Source organism: Rhinatrema bivittatum, chromosome 11, assembly GCF_901001135.1.
Source record: "Rhinatrema bivittatum chromosome 11, aRhiBiv1.1, whole genome shotgun sequence".
Classification (NCBI taxonomy): Eukaryota; Metazoa; Chordata; class Amphibia; order Gymnophiona; family Rhinatrematidae; genus Rhinatrema; species Rhinatrema bivittatum.
This window is the reverse complement of record NC_042625.1, coordinates 66,175,049-66,195,313: the sequence shown is the minus strand read 5'-3', so window position 1 is coordinate 66,195,313 and position 20,265 is coordinate 66,175,049. Positions and strand designations below refer to the sequence as shown.

General features: G+C 46.4%; 1 protein-coding gene across 2 annotated transcripts in view; it reads right to left on the bottom strand.

Annotated features, from left to right (window-relative positions):
• CCDC61 (coiled-coil domain containing 61) overlaps positions 1-19,847 on the bottom strand; it is a 121,056-nt gene extending 101,209 nt beyond the window's left edge. The window contains exons 1-2 of one of the 2 annotated variants that reach the window (XM_029571445.1): positions 19,658-19,847; positions 11,297-11,489 (exon numbers count right to left, since the gene is read on the bottom strand). In XM_029571445.1, the coding sequence (XP_029427305.1) occupies positions 11,297-11,444 (148 nt within the window). In that variant the 5' untranslated portion in view covers positions 11,445-11,489; positions 19,658-19,847. Of the gene's footprint in view, positions 1-11,296; positions 11,490-19,374; positions 19,510-19,657 lie in introns of those variants that run through there. The other variant, XM_029571446.1, reaches the window with a different exon arrangement.
• Between the last annotated feature and the right edge of the window lie 418 nt (positions 19,848-20,265).

Below are 20,265 nucleotides of genomic sequence, written 5' to 3'. Positions count from 1 at the left end.
TAAAGGTATTAATGGACGACCAAGTTGGAGCTTTGCTGATATCTACAACAGGTACTTCTCAAAGATGAACGGATGGCTTCCATTTGAGTCTTTACAGAATCCCGCTAACGTGTAGCAGTGGTGAATGTACTCAGCCAGCAGTTAGATAAAGATAAAAACTTTGTGACCATTACTCCTAGGCTATTGGGATCATATGAAATGAATAGTTGGCAAGTTTTATGATGCGGCAGAGTGCATTTCTTGCAGTACAGAGTATAAGGGTTTTTTTGCCTGCATATGCATGAGGCTTAGGAAATAAGGTAGGCAATATGATGGACAGGTTGATATGGAAAGCTGAGAACCTGCGGCAGAAGCCACCCTATTGAAGAATTGAATGTATGGAAGATAGTGGACTGTGACGAAGTTCACCGACTCTCCTAGCTGAATGAAGTCATTTGACAAGGAAAACCTTCTTCCATGTCAAATACTTTAGAGAAGCTGACTCCAAGGTATCGGACTAGGAGTTTGCCAACGTTAAGATGCCGAAGAGGCACGAGTCTTCCAAGTCCTTGTGCTCATCTGGCGATGACAGCGAGATGGTTTGGTGGAAAAGAGAAACCACCTTCAGAAGGAAGGAGGGTACAGTGCGGAGCTGGATCCCGGTGTGAATCTAAGGGACGGTTCCCTACCGGATAGCGCTTGAAGCTCGGAGATGCGACGGGCTGAACATATTGTCACTAGGAATGCAGTGTCTTCAAGGTCCGAAGACGTACTGACAGACATCTAGCTGGTCTGAAGGAAGCTCCCGCTAGGAAGCCTAATCCTAGATTGAGATCCCATAGGGGCGCCAACCCCTTCAGTGGTGGTCGGATTTGCTTGACCCCTCTCAGGAAGCGGGAAATGTAGACTGATGCCGTTCACTTTGGCTCTGAAGCAGGCCAGCGTGGCCACCTGAACCTTGATGGAGTTGAGATACAACCCCTTCTTCAAGCCGTCCTGCAGGAATTCCAGGACCATGGGAAATTCGACTGTCCGCGGAAGGACGTGGTGTTCCTCACGCCAGGCTTCGAATATTCTCCATATTCGCATGCAAGTTAGAGACGTGGGAAACTTGCGTGCTCGGAGCAAGGTGTCCATCGCTGCGCCCCCGAGTATCTGCTCTTCTTCAGGCAAGTCCTCTCAATGGCCAGACCGTAAGAGAACAGAGTTGGGTCTTCGTGGGGGATCGGTCCTTGCTGGAGTAGGTCCCTGTGTCGAGGTAAACACAGAGGGTTCCCCCACCAGAGGTCTTCGCATGTCTGCATACCATGGCCTTCTTGGCCAGTCCAGGGCCACTAGAAGTACTAGCCCCCTGTGGTGTTCTATCTTGCGAATGATTCCACCCAGTAGTGGCCATGGGGGGAAAAGCGTACAGCAGGTCTTCCTGTGGCCAGGTCTGGACGAGGGCATCTATTCCCTGGGATTGTGGATCCTGCAGTGATGTTGTCCTTTCCTGCGATGTGGGCGGCTGAGAACCCTTGTAGGTTTGCTTCTGCCCACGCCATTTGGGGTTCTATTTCCAGGGAAACCTGTTGGCTTCTGTTTCCTCCCTAACAGTTGATGTAGGCAACTGCTGTGGCGTTGTCTGACATGACTGACTGATTCGCCCCGGAGTCTGTGACTGAAGCGTAGGCAGGCTAGTCTGACTGCTCGGGCTTCTAGTCTGTTTAAGTTCCATCCCGACTCTTCCTTGTCCTATTGTCCCTGGGCCATCAGTTTCTGGCAGTGGGATCCCCACCCTCGCAGGCTCGCATCTGTGGTGAGCCAGACCCAGATCGATGGGGATAGTCTTACTCCCTTGCTCAGATGGTCTTTTTGTAGCCACCATTGGAGCTGGGTCCGAACCTCTGCCGGAAGCTGGAGGCGAACAGAGTACTTCTGGGACATCGGGTCCCATTGTGACAGTACGGAGCATTGTTGTGGTCGCATGTGGACCCTTGCCCATGGGTAGACTTCTGGGGTCGATGTCATGAGGCCGAGGACTTTGAGGTAGTCCCATACCTTGAGGCAAGCACAGTTCAACAGTTTTCACAATTGGTCCCTTAGTTTCCTCCTCCTTGTAGGGGAAAGGATGACCTTGTCTTGTTTGGTGTTTAACCGGATTCCCAGGTACTCTAGCGATTGGAGGGCTGCAGGCAGATCTTGGTTGTGTTGACGACCCACCCGAGATTCTGCAGTAGATTCTTGACTCTGGTGGTTGCCTGATAACTTTCCTCTGGAGACTTTGGTGAACGTCCGAGAGGCAGTAGCTAGTCCGAAGGGTAGCACCCGGAACTGGTAAATGATGGTCCAGTATCGCAAAACATAGCTAGCGCTGATGGTCGTGATGGACCAGGATGTGGAGATAGGCTTCTGACAGATCCAGAGAAGTCAGGAATTCTCCCGGTTGTACCGCCCTTATGACTGAGCGTAGGGTTTCCATGCAGATGTGCGGTACCCTCAGGTAGCGGTTGATGGTCTTGAGCACCAGGATGGGCTGGGACGTTCCCTCCTTCTTGGGAACAATAAAATAGATGGAATAATGACCAGTATTTTGCTGGTGCGTGGGCACAGAGGTTATCACCTTTAGGCTGAGTAGTTTTATTTATTTATTTATTTATTTTATATACCGACCTTCATGACAGGTGTCATATCAAATCGGTTTACATGTAACAAAGGGGTAACATTCTTATCAACCATTTAACAGTAAAATAATCAGAGGAGGTAATAAAGTTACATATAACAAGGAGATCGAACTTGGGAAAAGAAGAAAGAGAAGGACAGAGGGATAACCATTGTGATAAAAGGGTATCGCTAAGTAAGTTGTCCAGTAGGCTTGAGATGTGGAGTTCTGAAATTGAATAGATTAAGGGAAAGCTTAGCTAAATAGCCAGGTTTTAAGTCGTTTTCGAAATGTTTGTAGGCAGGGTTCCTGTCTGAGGTCTGGAGGTAAATTGTTCCAAATAGTGGGTCCCGCTATAGAGAATGCTCTTTCTTTGGTTGCGGTGTGGCGTGAAGTTTTGTTAGGAGGTACATGGAGAGATCCTTTATATGATTCTCTGATGGGCCTGGATGAGGAATGAAGTTTGAGGGGGAATTGGAGGTCCAACGGTTGTTGCTTGTGGATCGTTTTGTGGATTATGGTAAGGGATTTATGTAAGATTCGATAATTTATTGGCAGCCAATGTAGATTCTTTAAGATGGGGGAGATGTGATCTCTGCGGTTTGTATTGGACAAGACTCTAGCTGCTGCATTCTGGAGCATCTGCAATGGTTTTGTGGATGAGAGTGGAAGCCCCAGAAGAAGAGTGTTGCAGTAGTCAATCTTAGCGAAGAGCGTGGCTTGGAGGACAGTCCTGAAGTCATGGAAAAACAGTAGGGGTTTAAGCCTTTTTAGGACTTGCAGTTTGTAGAAGCCTTCCTTTGTTGTGTTAATGTATTTCTTTAAATTTAAGCGATTGTCAAGGATTACTCCGAGGTCTCTAGCATGAGAAATTTGGGCTGTATGAGGGGGCTGAAGCGAGGAGTCATGATGGTCGGTTGAAATAATGAGCAGTTCGGTTTTGGATGTATTTAGGACTAAATTCAAATTGTTGAGGAGTTGGTTAATGGATTGAAGGCAATTTTCCCAGTATAGGAGGGTCTTTGATAGTGATTCTTTTATGGGGATTAAAATCTGCACATCGTCTGCATAGAGATAATGTGTTAATCTTAGGTTAGTAAGCAGTTGACAGAGGGGGAGGAGGTAGATGTTAAAAAGGGTGGGGGATAAGGAGGATCCTTGAGGAACACCTACTGAAGATTTAATACTGGATGATTCTTTGTTGTTAATTTTGACTTTGTAGGTTCTGTTGCTTAGGAATGAATTAAACCATCTGTGAACTGAGCCTGAAATACCAATGTCTGAGAGACGGCTTAGCAAAGTGGAGTGATTCACAGTGTCAAAAGCTGCCGAGATGTCAAGCAGAGCTAACAGAAAATCTTGACCTTTGTCTAGGCCTAAGATGATGTGATCCGTAAGGGAGAGGAGGAGGGTTTCTGTGCTGTAGGATTTGCGAAACCCGTATTGATTAGGATACAGAATATTGTGATCGTCTAGGAAATCCGATAGTTGGGAATTGACCAATTTTTCAGTGATTTTTGCAACAAAAGGAAGGTTGGAGATTGGGCGGAAATTAGAGAGATCTTGTGTGTCTAAGTTGGGTTTCTTCAGAAGAGGTTTGAGTGATGCTGATTTTAGAGAGTCAGGATAAATTCCTTGAGATAAGGTACAGTTTATGATGTTTTTTTACAGTTTTGTTAGTGTGGTTTCCACTGCTGTCCTCTTGGAGGGGGAGTGGCACTGTGATCTCACAAATTTGTCTGGAGGGATGCTGTGGAAGTCCAGGTAGTATCCCTCTTGAATGATGGTAAGGACCCACTTGTCCGACATTATCTCGACCTATCTTTGGTAGAAGAGGGTAAGTCTGCCCCCTATGACTTCTTCCTGTGGATGGGTCTGTTGATTCTCATTGTGGGGTGCGGCTGGGACCTGTACCCGAGCCACCTCCCCCTCTTGTGTCTGTTCCGAAAAGGCTGACCCCTGCCTGCGGGGCAAGGAGGAGAAGAGCGTAAAAGGGAGAACAGCGCCTGTTTCTTTTGTTCCTGTCCTCCGGTAGCCGAGGTAATGGGAATTCACCCCATTTGTTGGCTAACTTCTCCAGGTCGCTTCCAAACAGGAGGGATCCTTTAAAGGGTTTTCCCATGAGGTTTGTCTTGGAGGTCATGTCGGCTGACCAATTTCGGAGCCATAGCAGCCTTCTGGCTATCAATATGGACGAGACGCCCCTGGCTGAGGTGAGTACCAGGTCAGAGGTCACATCCGTGAGGAAAGATATCGCCGGTATTAATGTTTCGGCTGAAGTGGTTGCATCCCTGGAGAGAAGAGAGTAGGAACGTGTTACAACGGCGCAGCAGGAAGCGATCTGCAGGGTCATTGCTGCGACATCAAATAACTGTTTAAGGATGGATTCCTGACGTCTGTCTTGAGCATACTTGAGTGTAGCTCCTTCTTCGACTGGGATGATAGTGCGTTTTGAGATAGCGCAGACCATGGCGTCCACTTCTGGGAACTTAAGGAATTCTTTGGCCATGGGTTCCAGGGGGGATAGGGCTCCTAGGGCCAGTCCTCCTTTGAAGCTGGCCTCCGGGGCATTCCATTCCAGGTCAAACAGTTGTATGGCCTGCCACATTGGGAAATAGCATGAGGCCTGGCAGAGACCGATGTAAAACTGAGTTTGTCTTTAGTTCCGCTGAGGTACTTGCGCCAGGAATGGCCAGCATAGAAACATAGAAACATAGAAATGACGGCAGAAGAAGACCAAATGGCCCATCTAGTCTGCCCAGCAAGCTTCACACATTTTCTCTCATACTTATCTGTTTCTCTTAGCTCTTGGTTCTATTTCCCTTCCACCCCCACCTTTAATGTAGAGAGCAGTGATGGAGCTGCATCCAAGTGAAATATCTAGCTTGATTCGTTAGGGGTAGTAGCCGCCGCAATAAGCAAGCTGCACCCATGCTTATTTGTTTTACCCAGACTATGTTATTAGCCCTTATTGGTTGTTTTTCTTCTCCCCTGCCGTTGAAGCAGGGAGCTATGCTGGATATGCGTGACGTATAAGTCTTCTCCCATGCCGTTGAAGCAGAGAGCCATGCTGGATGTGCATCGAAAGTGAAGTATCAGGCACATTTGGTTTGGGGTAGTAACCGCCGTAACAAGCCAGCTACTCCCCGCTTTGTGAGTGCGAACCCTCTTTTCTTCTCCCCTGCCGTTGAAGCAGAGAGCTCTGCTGGATGTGTGAAGTATCAGTTTTTCTTCTCCCCTGCCGTTGAATCAGAGAACTTTGCTGTATATGCATTGAAAGTGAAGTATCAGGCTTATTTGATTTGGGGTAGTAACCGCCGTAACAAGCCAGCTACTCCCCTCTTTGTGAGTGTGAATCCTTTTTTCCACATTTCCTCTTGCTGTTGAAGCTTAGAGCGATGTTGGAGTCACCGTAAGCCTGTGTATGTTTATTTAATAAGGGTATTGACTCCAGGCAGTAGCCGTCATTCTGGCGAGTCACCCACTCTTCATTGGCAGCCTCTTGACTTTATGGATCCACAGTGTTTATCCCACGCCCCTTTGAAGTCCTTCACAGTTCTGGTCTTCACCACATCCTCCGGAAGGGCATTCCAGGCATCCACCACCCTCTCCGTGAAGAAATACTTCCTGACATTGGTTCTGAATCTTCCTCCCTGGAGCTTCAAATTGTGACCCCTGGTTCTGCTGATTTTTTTCCTTCGGAAAAGGTTTGTCGTTGTCTTTTGATCATTAACACCTTTCAAGTATCTGAAAGTCTGTATCATATTACCTCTGCTCCTCCTTTCCTCCAGGGTGTACATATTTAGATTCTTCAATCTCTCCTCATACGTCATCCGATGAAGATCCTCCACCTTCCTGGTCGCCCTTCTCTGTACCGCCTCCATCTTGTCTTTGTCTTTTTGAAGGTATGGTCTCCAGAACTGAACACAGTACTCCAGGTGAGGCCTCACCAAGGACCTGTACAAGGGAATAATCACTTCCCTTTTCTTACTCGATATTCCTCTCTCTATGCAGCCCAGCATTCTTCTGGCTTTAGCTATCGCCTTGTCGCATTGTTTCGCCGACTTCAGATCATTAGACACCATCACCCCAAGGTCCCTCTCCTGCTCCGTGCACATCAGCCTTTCCCCCCCCATCGAATACAGTTCATTCGGATTTCCACTCCCCATATGCATGACTTTGCACTTCTTGGCATTGAATCTCAGCTGCCATATCTTCGACCACTCTTCCAGTTTCCTTAGATCCCGTCTCATTCTCTCCACTCCTTCCGGCGTGTCCACTCTGTTGCAGATCTTAGTGTCATCCGCAAAAAGACAAATCTTACCTTCTATCCCGTCCGCAATGTCGCTCACAAAGATATTGAACAGGACCGGTCCCAACACCGATCCTTGCGGTACACCACTTAAAACCGCTCTCTCTTCAGAGAAGGTTCCATTTACCATCACACGTTGTCTTCTGTCCGTCAACCAATTTGCAATCCAGGTCACCACCTCGGCACTCACTCCCAAGCTTCTCGTTTTATTCACCAGTCTCCTGTGCGGAACCGTATCAAAAGCTTTGCTGAAATCCAAGTATATGATATCGAGTGCTCTTCCTCTATCCAATTCCTTGGTTACCCAGTCAAAAAAGTCAATCAGATTTGTCTGACAGGATCTTCCTCTGGTGAATCCATGCTGCCTCTGGTCCATCAATTCTCCGGACTGTAGATAGTTCACTATTCTCTCTTTCAACAGTGACTCCATTACTTTTCCCACCACTGAAGTGAGGCTAACTGGTCTGTAGTTACCAGCCTCCTCTCTGTTCCCACTCTTGTGAAGAGGGACCACCACCGCTCTTCTCCAATCACTCGGCACCCCTCCCGTTTCTAGGGATCTATTGAACAGGTCGCACAGCGGTCCCGCCAGCACATCTCTGAGCTCCCTCAGTATCCTTGGATGAATCCCATCAGGCCCCATGGCTTTGTCCACTTTCAGATTCTTTAGCTCTTCCCATACATTATCTACTGTAAATGGATTTTCCTCTGTTCCGCTTCCCTCCAGTTTCTTGTTGTGTAGAGATGGTCCTTCTCCAGGGTCTTCTTTAGTGAACACAGAGCTGAAGTATTCGTTTAATATTTCTGCCATTTCTTCGTCTCCCTCCACACATTGATCATTTCCACCTTTCAATTTCACTATACCACTTTGGACTTTTCTCTTTTCGCTGATGTATCTGAAAAATGTTTTGTCACCATTTTTTATCTCCTTGGCAATCCTCTCTTCTGCTTGACTTTTTGCCAACTTGATTAATTTCTTAGTCTCCCTCAGTTGAATCAGATATTCTTTGTGCTCCTCCCTTTGGGATCTTTTGTATTTCTTGTATGCAGTTCTTTTAGCTTTAATTTTGTCAGCCACCTCCTTTGAGAACCAGATAGGTTTCATTTTTCTTTTGCTTTTCTTTACATTTCTAACATATAGAGCAGTTGCCTTGGCGATTGATCCTTTTAGATTGGTCCACTGTTGATCCACATCTCTCTCATTTTCCCATCCATTTAGTTCTTCCTCTAGGTACTTCCCCATTTCCTCAAAGTCTGTGTTTTTGAACTGTAAAACTCGGGTCTTTGTGGTTCTTTTCCCTATTCTTTTAGTGATATTAAACCATACCGTTTGATGATCACTGGTGCTGAGGTGGGCACCCACCTTGACATCAGAGATGATTTCTCCATTATTGAGCACTAAGTCGAGAATAGTTCCTTCTCTCATGGGTTTCAATACCATTTGTTTGAACAAAGATACTTGCATGGCATCCAGTATTGCTCTACTGTTTTTAGATTCTGCAGATGGGATTTTCCAGTCTACATCTGGCATATTAAAGTCACCAATGATCACCACTTCCCCTTTCTTACCTATCTTATGGATGTCTTCAACCAGATCTCTGTCCAGCTCTTCCTTTTGGTTTGGAGGCCTGTAAACCACTCCAATATAAATGGATGCTCCATCATCTGTTTTTAGGTCGACCCATAGTGCTTCTTCCTTGCCCCAACTACCTTGCAGCTCAGATGCTTGGATATTATTTCTGACATAAAGAGCCACACCTCCCCCTTTCTATCCACTCTGTCCTTCCTTAACAAGTTATAGCCTGGTATTGCCGTGTCCCAATCATGAGATTCTGTGAACCATGTCTCTGTGATAGCAACGATGTCCAATTCTGCCTCTGTCATTAGGGCCTGCAGATCTGGGATTTTATTTCCCAAACTATGAGCATTTGTAGTCATAGCTTTCCAGGTACTCTCTTTACGGTTATTGCTTTTCCTGTACTCCTTATGAGACTTTAGTTGAGATTTGTTATTCACTTTACTCGTTCCTTTTGTAGTTGTGCCATTGATGACAGAGTTATCCATCTCAATGTTTTTCTCTAGAATTTCTTCAGTTAATATAGGGAGGGCTTTATGTTCTTGTTGCATATGATACTGTGTGTGTCTCCTTGTTACAGGTCTAATTCTACCAGAGCCCATCTTCAGGCTCGGAGGCCTGAGAACTGGTAACTCGTATTTGGAGAAGAATCGCATCATGGTTCAGTATAGATCCATCCCTGGAGGGATTTCCCCTTCCTCCGGGGGGGGTCAGACTCTTCCCCCGAGGTGTCTGTGTCCCCTAAGGGGAGGCTTTTGCTCTGATGTGGCACGTCTCGAGGGGGAGGGCCCCGAGAAGGGCTTGGAAGGGCTCGCTCTTCCGGTGGAGACTGTGGCTGAGTCATGGACAATACTGCTTGTGTCTGGACAAAGGGTTTGCAGCCCTTTGAAGAATTCCACCCAGGAAAAGGTCCCTGGGTCCCTATTGAATCCAGCGGGATTCCCAGAGGCGCCCATTTGAGGAGGGGCTGAGCCGGAGATACAGAGGTCCGGACTATCATTGGTGGAGCCGGATTCCTCTACTGGCTGAGGGGGGCCAAGCTTTGGTTCCCTCCTGAGTCTCTTCACACTGCAGGCGTAGGGCAGGGGCCACTTTGGGTTGTGCAGCTCTCTGGTGGCAGGCTGGACAGAGGTCTTGTCCCTTGGTGCCAAGGTTTGTGCGCGTGGAGTGGCTCAAAACTTGTGCTCGCATAGGTGAGCGTGCCAGGAGACTTAGTTGTGCGCACCGGGTGCGTCAATGTGCGCGCGTGCAGGCCTCTATTTGTGCGCTTAGCGGGAATGCGCATGCCGCAGTTGCGCGGACAATATGGCGATCAAGTGGGGGGAAATGGCGCCGACGACCACGCGGGCAAGATGGCAACCCCCCCTCCCCCCCCCGGAGGGTCTCCACGAGGGAGGACCCTCGCACTGGATCGGGGTCTAGCCAGGATGGGGCTGCTCAACTCTATTTAACAGACGCCGGCTGGACGATCTGTGCGGCTAGCCGAGCCTTGGAGCTGGAGACTAAAAGTTTTCTACCTTACCTTGTCTCGGCGCTTCCCGGTCTCATGCCGGGCGGTCTCCAGCCGCGGGGGGGAGAGGGAATATACCTTCACCGCTGCGCTCGGTATTGCACCCGTTGCCTCTCAGCCACTCTGGGTGCTAAGTCCATGCCGGGAACCGGCTACTGGACAGAGGCTCACCTCTAAGGGATCTCGGAAATCACCTCAGGAATTCTTGACTGGGGGAGGGACCCTTAGGTATCACCGCAGGAGAGCGGGGCTAGTCTTATAGAGGTAAAATTTTCCTTCTTCTTTGGTTTGGATTTTCTAACACTGTGCAAGCGTGTGTGGTGTCCCGAACTGCTAAGGAGACGGAGAAATACTGAAGAGCTGTACTTCCTGCACGGGGATATGTAGGCTGACGTCAGATTGAAATCTGACTCTGTCTCCAACTGCTATCAGGAGCACACTATACCCATTGGTCCTGAGTCCATCTGCTACACGCTAGGAAAACGTGGAGTCTTCACAGAAACCTCATAATGTCTCACATCAGCATTTCAAACAAACTCCTTCAAGCTGAGATATCTGGGTCCACAACTACTTGTATCCGTACTAAGATCAGAGAGCAACTTGGTAATCTTGTAATATCTAATCCTTCCCAAAGTGTCAGTTTCTCTCCTGGATTAAATGTGCATGAGTGGAGGTGAGATGACATCTTTAGGACTAAGCCTGAGCAAAAAGGGAATAAGCCACAATTAATCTTTAAGCATTTCCATAGTGTTAATAGAACAAAAAGCAAAGTCAGATTAGTTCTATATTAAGTCCTATATTCCATTTTGGATAATTAGATGGACTATATGAGAACAGTACTGGAATTATAAGCACTATGTTAAAGAACATAAAAGGAGGGATGACTTTAGGAATAAATATGTTCAAAGATCACAGCTCCCTACACACTAGGTAGAAAACATGCAACAGCAGAAGTAAATGGTTACAGGGCTCATTTACAGAATATTCTTAATTAAAATCAATGATCATCCCCTAAAATAAGAACCATATCTCTTCCACCCTACGGGACAATCATAGCAATTGTACCATAGTCCCCCACCAGTCATGACAATCATTCTGATCCCCCATCAATAGGAATAAAAAGATACAAGTGAAAAATAGCACATAACATACTGGAATTTAACATTTTCAGACCTCTTGTTATAATTAAAATAAAGTTTAATCTTGAGAAAAGTCCTTGGTAATTAGCAATACTTTAATTGTGCTTCTTTTTATAATGAGGTGTAGCAACCTACTTACAGGCAGAATCAAATTCCCCTCGCCATTGGTCACTGGTGTGCTTGTCCTCCACCTCCACTTCCAGCAGAGTTTCATCCACATTTATCCTCACTTTGTGCTCCACACCTCGGAAGATGTACTCTGCCTGGACACTTGGTTGCTTAGCCATGGTTGTGTTTCTCCCAAACGGTGGTAAGAATCAGAGGGTAAAGCACTTAAATGGAGGAAAGAGCACAAAGCAGACTTTTAAAATCTTTGTGGTTTACATTGTATATAAGAACAGAAGAAACTGCCATACTAGATCAGATTGAGTGCTCATCCAGCCCAGTATCCTGTTTCCAACAGTGAACAATCCAAGTCACAAATACCTGGTAGTACCTAAACATTAAACAGATCAAGCTATTAATGCTGGTAACAAGCAGTGGCTACTCCTTATTGATTAAAAAGTTCCAGGAGGCGAAGTCCATAAACTATCCAAACCTTTTTTTAAACCCAGCTACACTAACTGTCATAACCACATCCTCTGGCAATGAATTCCAGAGCTTAATTATGTGTTGAGTGAAAAAGAATTTTCTCCAATTTGTTTTAAATGAACTACTTGCTAACTTCATGGAGTGTCCCCTAGTTATTGTATTATCCGAAAGAGTAAATAACCAATTCACATTTATCCATTCAAGTCCTTTCATAATTTTGTAGATTTCTATCATATCTCTCCTCACCCGTCTCTTCTCCAAGCTGAACATCCCTAACCTCTTTAGCCTTTCCTCATGGGGGAGCTGTTACCATTTTGGTTGCCCTTCTCTGTACTTTCTCCAAGGCAACTATATCTTTTTTTGAAATGCGACAACCAGAAATGCACACAGTATTCAAGGTGTGGTCTCACCATTGTGAGATACAGAGGCATTATGACATCCACCGTTTTATTTGCCATTCCCTAATAATTCCTAACATTCTGTTCTCTTTTTTGAGCGCTACAGCACACTGAGCCAACAATTTCAATGTAATATCCACTATGACGCCTAGATCTCTTTCCTGGGTGGTAACTCCTAATATGGAATCTAACATCGTGTCATCTCTGCAAGAGGTATTTTTCTCTATATGCATCACCTTCCACTTGTTGAGGGGTAAGGGTAGACGGCAAACTTTCCCCCAGCCCCCGCTCACCTGCCCTGGCCGCGTCCGGTCTCCGGTGCAGCCCCAGTCCTGTCCCCTCCTCCCGAAGCGCAGAAAAAAAAACCCCCCCCGAAAAAAAAGTAGCAAGAGAGCGAGGGGAGAGACGGGCAATCCTACGCTCGGGCCTGCCAGTCCCTTGTTCTCTCCTCCCAAAGCAGGGCGCGAAAAGCAGCCTTGCTCCGGGAGGAGGGGGGGGCAGTTTAAAGCGACGAAGCGACTTACTTTTGCAGCCCCCCCCCCTCCGGACATCGGCGACAACCGCGGCTCCTGCCTCCAGCTGTCAGACAGACGCATCGCACATGGGAAAGCGGTCCCTATGCGTGCAATTGGCTGCTCAAGATGTGATGTCACATGCCGTGACGCCAAACGTCGTGACGTCACATCTTGAGCAGCCAATTGCACGCATAGGGGCCGCTTTCCCACGTGCGATGCGTCTGACAGCTGGAGGCTGGAGCCGCGGTCGTCGCCGATGTCCGGGGGGGGGGGCTGCAAAAGTAAGTCGCTTCGTCGCTTTAAACTGCCCCCCCCCCTCCTCCCGGAGCAAGGCTGCTTTTCGCGCCCTGCTTCGGGAGGAGAGGAGAAGGGACTAGCAGGCCCGAGCCTAGGATTGCCCGTCTCTCCCCTCGCTCTCTTGCTACTTTTTCGGTTTGTTTGTTTTTTTTTTGCTTCGGGAGGAGGGGTCAGGACTGGGGCTGCACCGGAGACCGGACGCGGCCAGGGCAGGTGAGCGGGGGCTGGGGGAAAGTTTGCCGAGCATCGGAGAACATAACTGTCCACTTCCTGGTACCTGTCATTTCAAATGTCATTTGAAATGACAGATACCAGCGTGGCCGTGAAGCGTTAGGCCCGCGCACCCAGGATACTGTATAGGCGCTCTATACAGTAAAATGGGTTGCGCGGGCCTAACCTTCGCCTAACGCTTCGCAGACGCGGCATGCATTTGCATGCAATTTGAAGAGAGTATCGAGCGGTAGGTGAAGAGAACTGTGCGTGCGGGGAACGAGGGTGTGCCTGGCACTGCCGCACTCTAACACGGCATAACTGTATTGACCTGTGAGTGTTTTAAATGGTTGTGTTTAATAGTTATGGTCATGTATTGTTTAGTTGTCCACAGTTTGCTTTTGCTGAGAATACTGGCAATTATCAGGTAAGTAGTAATTTCTCCTTAGGATTTTGACTGAAGAGGAATCTTTCACCCTCTTCCCATGATCCAAAGTCTTCCTTCTGTTCAGAGACTCATTGATATTTCTGAGGTTTTTTGTTTCTATCATATCTCCTCTCTCTCGCCTTTCTTCTAGGGTATACGTTTCATTTATATCCTTATGAAGGTTCAGTCTCTAGAATTGTACATATTATTCCAAATGAGGTCTCACCAGAGACTTATACAAGGGCAATATCGCATCTTTCTTCTGCTGACCATTCCTCTCCTTATGCACCCAAGCCTCTTTCTGGCTTTGCCGTTGTCTTATCCATTTGTTTGGACAATTTGAAATCATCAGACTCCATTTGGTTTATGTACATTTTGAATGTTTGGTCTTCAGAATTGTGCATGAAGGCTTACAGTACCATAACCCAACATATAGGATAGTTCCCATTGAGCTTGAGGTTTAAGTGTAGTAGGAGGAAGACTGTCCAATCAAATATTAGCAACCTGTTTTTTTCTTTAACTTTCTCCATTTATTTGTTCAACTCCACTCATGATTTTATAGATCACTTTCATATCTTTATCTGATTTTTTTTTTTTAAATCTGATTTTTATATTTTGCTTTTCAACACTTCAAAGCGGATTATATTCAGGTACTGAGCCAACTCTTCTCCAAGCTGAAGAGCCCTAACCTCTTTAGCCTTTCTTCATAGGGGAATTGTTCCATCCCATTTACCATCTTGTACCTTTTCTAATTCAGCTATATCTTTTTTTGAGATGCGGTGACCAGACTTGCACACAGTACTCAAGATGTGCCATGGAGGAATTACAGAAGCATTGTGAGATTGACTCCTATCTCAAAACTTTAATTTTCTCAGGAGTCTCTGATAAAATACTTTGTATTTTTACTTGGACCAATGCTTTTTAATATATTTATAAATGATCTGGAGAGGGGTAGAATGAGTGAGGTGATCAAATTTGCAGATGATACAAAATTATTCAGATTAGTTAAATCACAAGCGGCTTGTGATTAATTGCAGGAGGACCTAGTGAGGCTGGAAGATTGGGCATCCAAATGGCAGAGCCTGCAGAGCCTATACGCAGAACATCATCCTCTAGTAAGTAACCTCAAGGAGATGCTATGCAGTGGTCTAGATGTGGGACCTGCCAGAAAATCCAGAACCAGATTAAAACGCCTAGAAATGGGAGGTCTCAGCAGCCTACTATGAGCTGGAAAGCTTCATTGACAATTCATATTCTCCTGGATCCAGACCGTTTGCTGAGAGTGTGTTCTTACATTGTCTTTTCCTGCAATAAGTGAGGATGAGATCTCCTGAAGATGTACTTCCACCCATTCCATGAGTTGGGCTATTTCCTGCAACACTTGCTAGTTCTTGGTTCCTCTCTAGCAACTGATGTAAGCCACCGTCTTTGCATTGTCCAACATCAACTCCTGAAGGTGAGCCCCCCAACCCTGGAGGCACGCATCTGTCGCAAGTACTAGCCAAACCAGAATTCATGGGGGAAAGCCCTTCATTAGATGATCCACTTGCAACCACCACTGCAGTTGGATGCTGATCTCCACCAGTAACTGAAGTTGAATCAAGTAGTCCTGACTGTGGACTCCAACGTGTAAGCAGTGTGCACTGAAGAGGACACATATGCACCCCTGCCCACGGAACCACCTCTAGGGTGGCTACCATCAACCTGAGCAGCTGCAGATAAGACCACACCATTGGGCATATTCTCAATAGTTGTGCTGACAGTTTCTGAATGTGGATCTCCGGCAGGACACACTGCCTTGTTTCATGCTGAAAACGAACACCAAGATACTCCAGTGTCTGAGATGGCTGCAGATTTCTCTTGGCCAAGATCAGCACCCAACCTAATTCCTGTAGCCAGATCACCTTGCGCAAGGCCTGAAGACTCTCTTTCATGCTCTTGGCCCAAATTAGCTAATCATCTAAGTATGGGTGGACCAGAATGCCATCCTGTCTCAAAACTACCAGCACCATGACCTTGTAGAAGGTTCTGGGAGTTATGACCAAACTGAAGGGTAGTGCTTGCAACTGATAATGTCACCCCAAAACAATGAAACGCAGAAAACCACTGATGCTCGAACCAGATGGAAATATGCAGATATGTCTCTAACAATCCAGAAACTTAAGAAACTCCTCCGACTGTACTGCCTTTATCAGCGAGCATAATGTTTCTGTACGGGAATGAGACACTCGCAAAACCTGGTTGACTCGCTTAAGAACCAGGATGGGGCAAAAGCAACCCTCCTTCTCGGGTACAATGAAAAATGGAATATCAACTCATTTTCGTGCAATATGGGCACTGGGATCACGGCCCACAGGCGGAGGAATCTTGACAATGTACACTCCACTGCCTGTCTCTTCTGCAGAGAGCTGGGGGGGGGGGGGGGGGGGGGGAAGACACCATGACAATGTCCCGAGGAACACTGAGAAACTCCAGAGCATTGTCATCTCTGATCACCTCCAGAACCCACTGGTCTGACATGATCTCGACCCACCTCCGATAAAAAGAAGAAAGAGGCGATCCCATCTCCTGTTCTTGGGGGTGGGTACCAATGCTCAAGCCCACACCTCATCTGGACTACCTGGAACGAAGGACTGAGACCTATCAAAAAGGTTAAGCCCTTTGAGAAGCTGCTAATCTGTGGGGTCGAAAATGTTTGAAACCCGACCTTCCATGCTGAATGAGCACAGTGCCTGCTTTTAATCCTCTGGAAACAGAGGAATCGAGACTCACCCCACTTATTGCCATTTTTTCCAGCTCACTTCCAAACAAGAGTGATCCTGTAAAAGAATAACTTAAGATTAGAATTTAAAGTTATATCGGCTGACCAATTCCTTAGCCATAGCTGAGGTCTGGCCACTATCACCGAATCCACCTCTCTGGCATAAATGCGGACCAGGTCGCAGCCCATCACTTCTTTCATTGCCCTGGAATTCAAACTAGAGTCATTGACTTCCTGAGAGAGAAACAAGCAAGAGTGAGCCACCAGGGAGCAGCAAGAGGCTATTTGCAAATTCACTGCCACCATCTCAAGGCCTGCTTAACTACAGCCTCAATTCTTCTATCTTGCCCATCCTTCAATGCTGCTCCCTTTTCTACAGGGATAGTCGTCCAATTGATGACAGCATACACCAGCATATCCACTTTCAGAAAGCACAACTGCTCTCTTGCTTCCAGATCCAGGTGCTAAAGCACTTTCAAGGCTCGTTCCCCTACCCCAAACCTGAAAGACAAATACAGAACGCTACTACACAACTATACAGCTGACCTCAACACAGCAAAGCGCAATTTCTACACAACAAGAATTCATGATTATCAATTCAACCCGAGGACCCTCTTCGCCTACGTCAAAGACCTAACCAACCTTATCCAAAATGACAACGCCAAACTCCAGCAACATCTCCAGTGAAAAACTAGCACAATTCTTCAAGGGCAAAGTCGACAACATCATTGCCAAGATTCCCCAAACCCACAACGACTCAACGGACATCCCTCCTCCCATCCACACATGGTCACAATTCACACCCGTTGCATCTACAGAAATTGAACCCATCATCAAAAAAACCAACCCCGCATCCCACCCCTTAGACCCCATCCCTATCAAAACTCTAAAACTCATCAGAGAGATTATTCTCAAACCAATAACCTACATCATCAACCTATCTCTCGAACAAGGAATCTTCCCAGACAAACTCAAAAACGCCATCATCAAACCTATCATCAAAAAACCTCAACTCGACAAATCAGACCCAGCAAACCACAGACCAGTCTCTAACCTCCCATTCTTAGCAAAAATTATCGAAAAAACAGTCAATCAACTTACAGATCACCTTGACGCCTATAATGTTCTCCATCCAACACAGCATGATTTCAGAAAATTCTTCAGCACCGAAACCCTCCTCCTGTCTCTCACCAATACCATCCTCAGAGGTCGCGACAGAGGCAAATCGTTCCTCCTGATACATCAGCCGCCTTTGACACCATCAATCACAGAACACTCCTCACCAGACTTAAAGAAATTGGTCTACGAGACACTACAATCAAATGGTTCAAATCTTACCTCTCAAACAGATCCTACATCGTCAAGACAAACTCATCTGAATCCTCACAAGTACCCCTCACTCATGGTGTCCCTCAAGGTTCTTCCCTATCCTCAACCCTCTTCAACATCTACCTCCTCCCACTATGCAAATACCTCTCAGATGCAAACCTCACCTACTTCGTCTATGCAGACGACATACAAATATTACTCCCCATAAACAAGTCCATTGAATTCACCATGGAAAAATGGAACAAACTCAGCTCAAAATTATCCCACCTGCTATCTCAACTATCACTCTGCCTCAACCAAGCCAAAACAGAAATCCTTCACATCCACGATGACCGTCCCTCATCTCCCCTCAAGTGCACCCCCTCAAACAACCCAGGAAGCTCAAACAACCCGGGGGCACCAAACATCTCAGGAATCTCACTCACACCAGCCACAAGAAACCTAGGCGTAACAATCAACAGCCAACTCAACTTTAAACGACACATCTCCAATACAATTAAGGACAGATTCTTCAAGCTTCAAACACTAAAAAAACTCAAACCCCTTCTCCAAGCGCACGATTTCCGAACAGTCCTTCAATCAATTATTTTCTCAAAACTCGACTACTGCAACTCCTTCCTCCTTGGCCTACCAGAAATCCACATGAAACCCCTCCAAGTTCTACAAAACGCCGCGGCAAGAATCATCACTAACACCAAAAAATCCTCCCACATCACACCCACTCTCAAAGAACTCCACTGGCTGCCCATCACACAAAGAATCCAATATAAAACCCTCACCCTCATGCACAAAAAAATAAACAACAACAAAATGAACTGGCTAAACAACACAATACATCCATACCCCACTCAAAGAATTCTCAGGTCCACCAACACTGGCCTTCTTTCCGTCCCCAATCTCAAAACTGCACACCTCAACGCAACCCGCAAACGAGCCATAACAATAGCGGGCCCTACCCTATGGAACTCCCTCCCCACCCATCTCAGAAATGAACCTCATTGCAAGTCTTTAAAAAACATCTCAAAACATGGCTGTTTTTAAAAGCCTTCCCACCTGACCCTTAACCTGCCTGAATGCATCACATCACACCCCCCTATGCATGCATCTCTACCTCCTTTCCTCCCTCCCCTTACACTCCCACCCTCTCTTCTCCCCCCCCCCCCCACCCTTCTCTTACCTCCCTCCAATCAACCCTGATACCTAAATTATTTTATCAACAAGTCATAATGTATATATGTTATATGCTATAATTTTATTTTTCCATGTATTTCTGTTACAATTGTTACCATGTTATAATTGTTATCATGTTATAATGTAAAATAGGGAAGAATTCGCCCTATTCTCTTAGTTACCTGGAAACCGATGTGATATCTCGATTGAATGTCGGTATATAAAAGAAATAAATAAATAAACAAACAAATAAATAAAACAAACTGGAGAATGTACTTTTTCACTCAAAGCACAATTAAGCACTAGAATTCATTAACAGATGATGGGATAAGAGCAGTTAGCATAAATGGGTTTAAGAGGTTTACACAAGTTTCCGGAGAAAAAAGAATCATAAACCTTTAACTACTTAGACTTAGGAAAAGTCATTGCTCATTTCTAGGGGTAAGCATTATGGAGTCTACCAGTACTAGAATGCACCGGCACTAAGAAAAAGATATCATAAACTGCAAGCTTGCTCACCTCCGCTCGGCCTTCAGAGATAAGAGTTAGAACAGCTTAAGCCTAAAGGCTGGCGCAAGCAAAGAAGTCACAACTCAGCCACCCAGTGCCCAAAGTATGACGTCACCGATCTGCGCCTGCCGCTTCCCCTGCTTTCTACAAAGATGGGAAGGCAGGGAAGGTAAAAATATAATATTTCAGCAATCCGTTTTTACTTATTTATTATATCCATGATTTGTTCTAAAGCCTTCAAGGAACAAAAAAATATAGAAGAGGTTTATTATTGATAATGATGAGAAATTACCGTAAAACCCCAGCGCAATGCTCCTACATGGGAGATGCCCAGGACCGAAGGAAACCAATCTTTTCCCCCCGCAGCTGAAGCCGTTAAACTGCCACTGCTGCATCCGCTTTCCTCATTGGCAGTAGCAGTCCCGAGAAGGGGGCGGGCCAAAAGAAAGGGAACTGTTATCACTTACTAGTGACCGCCTCGTGTCAACTTTAGATGTGCTTCTCATTGGCTATGATGTACTTGGTGGGCGGGGAAAAGGAAATTTAGCGGCTTTCAATTAGCTGTCTTCTTCTCAAGTGCCTGTTCACCGGCGCCCTTCTAGTTTTATTCGCGCTTCTCATTGGCTACAACGCCTAGTTGGTGAGGCGTGATTGGGGGGAGGGAAGGAACTGCAGCCAATCACCGCACTTGCGTGACGGTTCTCAGCGCTGCCCTCATTGGCTCAAAGCAGTGAGTGGAGGTGGGTTGGCGCTGGTAGAAGGAAGTGAAGTGAAGCGCTTGCTTGTTGTATCCTAGCACCGGCTTGTCTTACTACCCTCGTGTTGTCGGTTACAGCTCTCTGTGGCCAACAAGTAAATTAATTGATGGACAGCCCAGCACAGATTAGCTGTTTCTCGCGA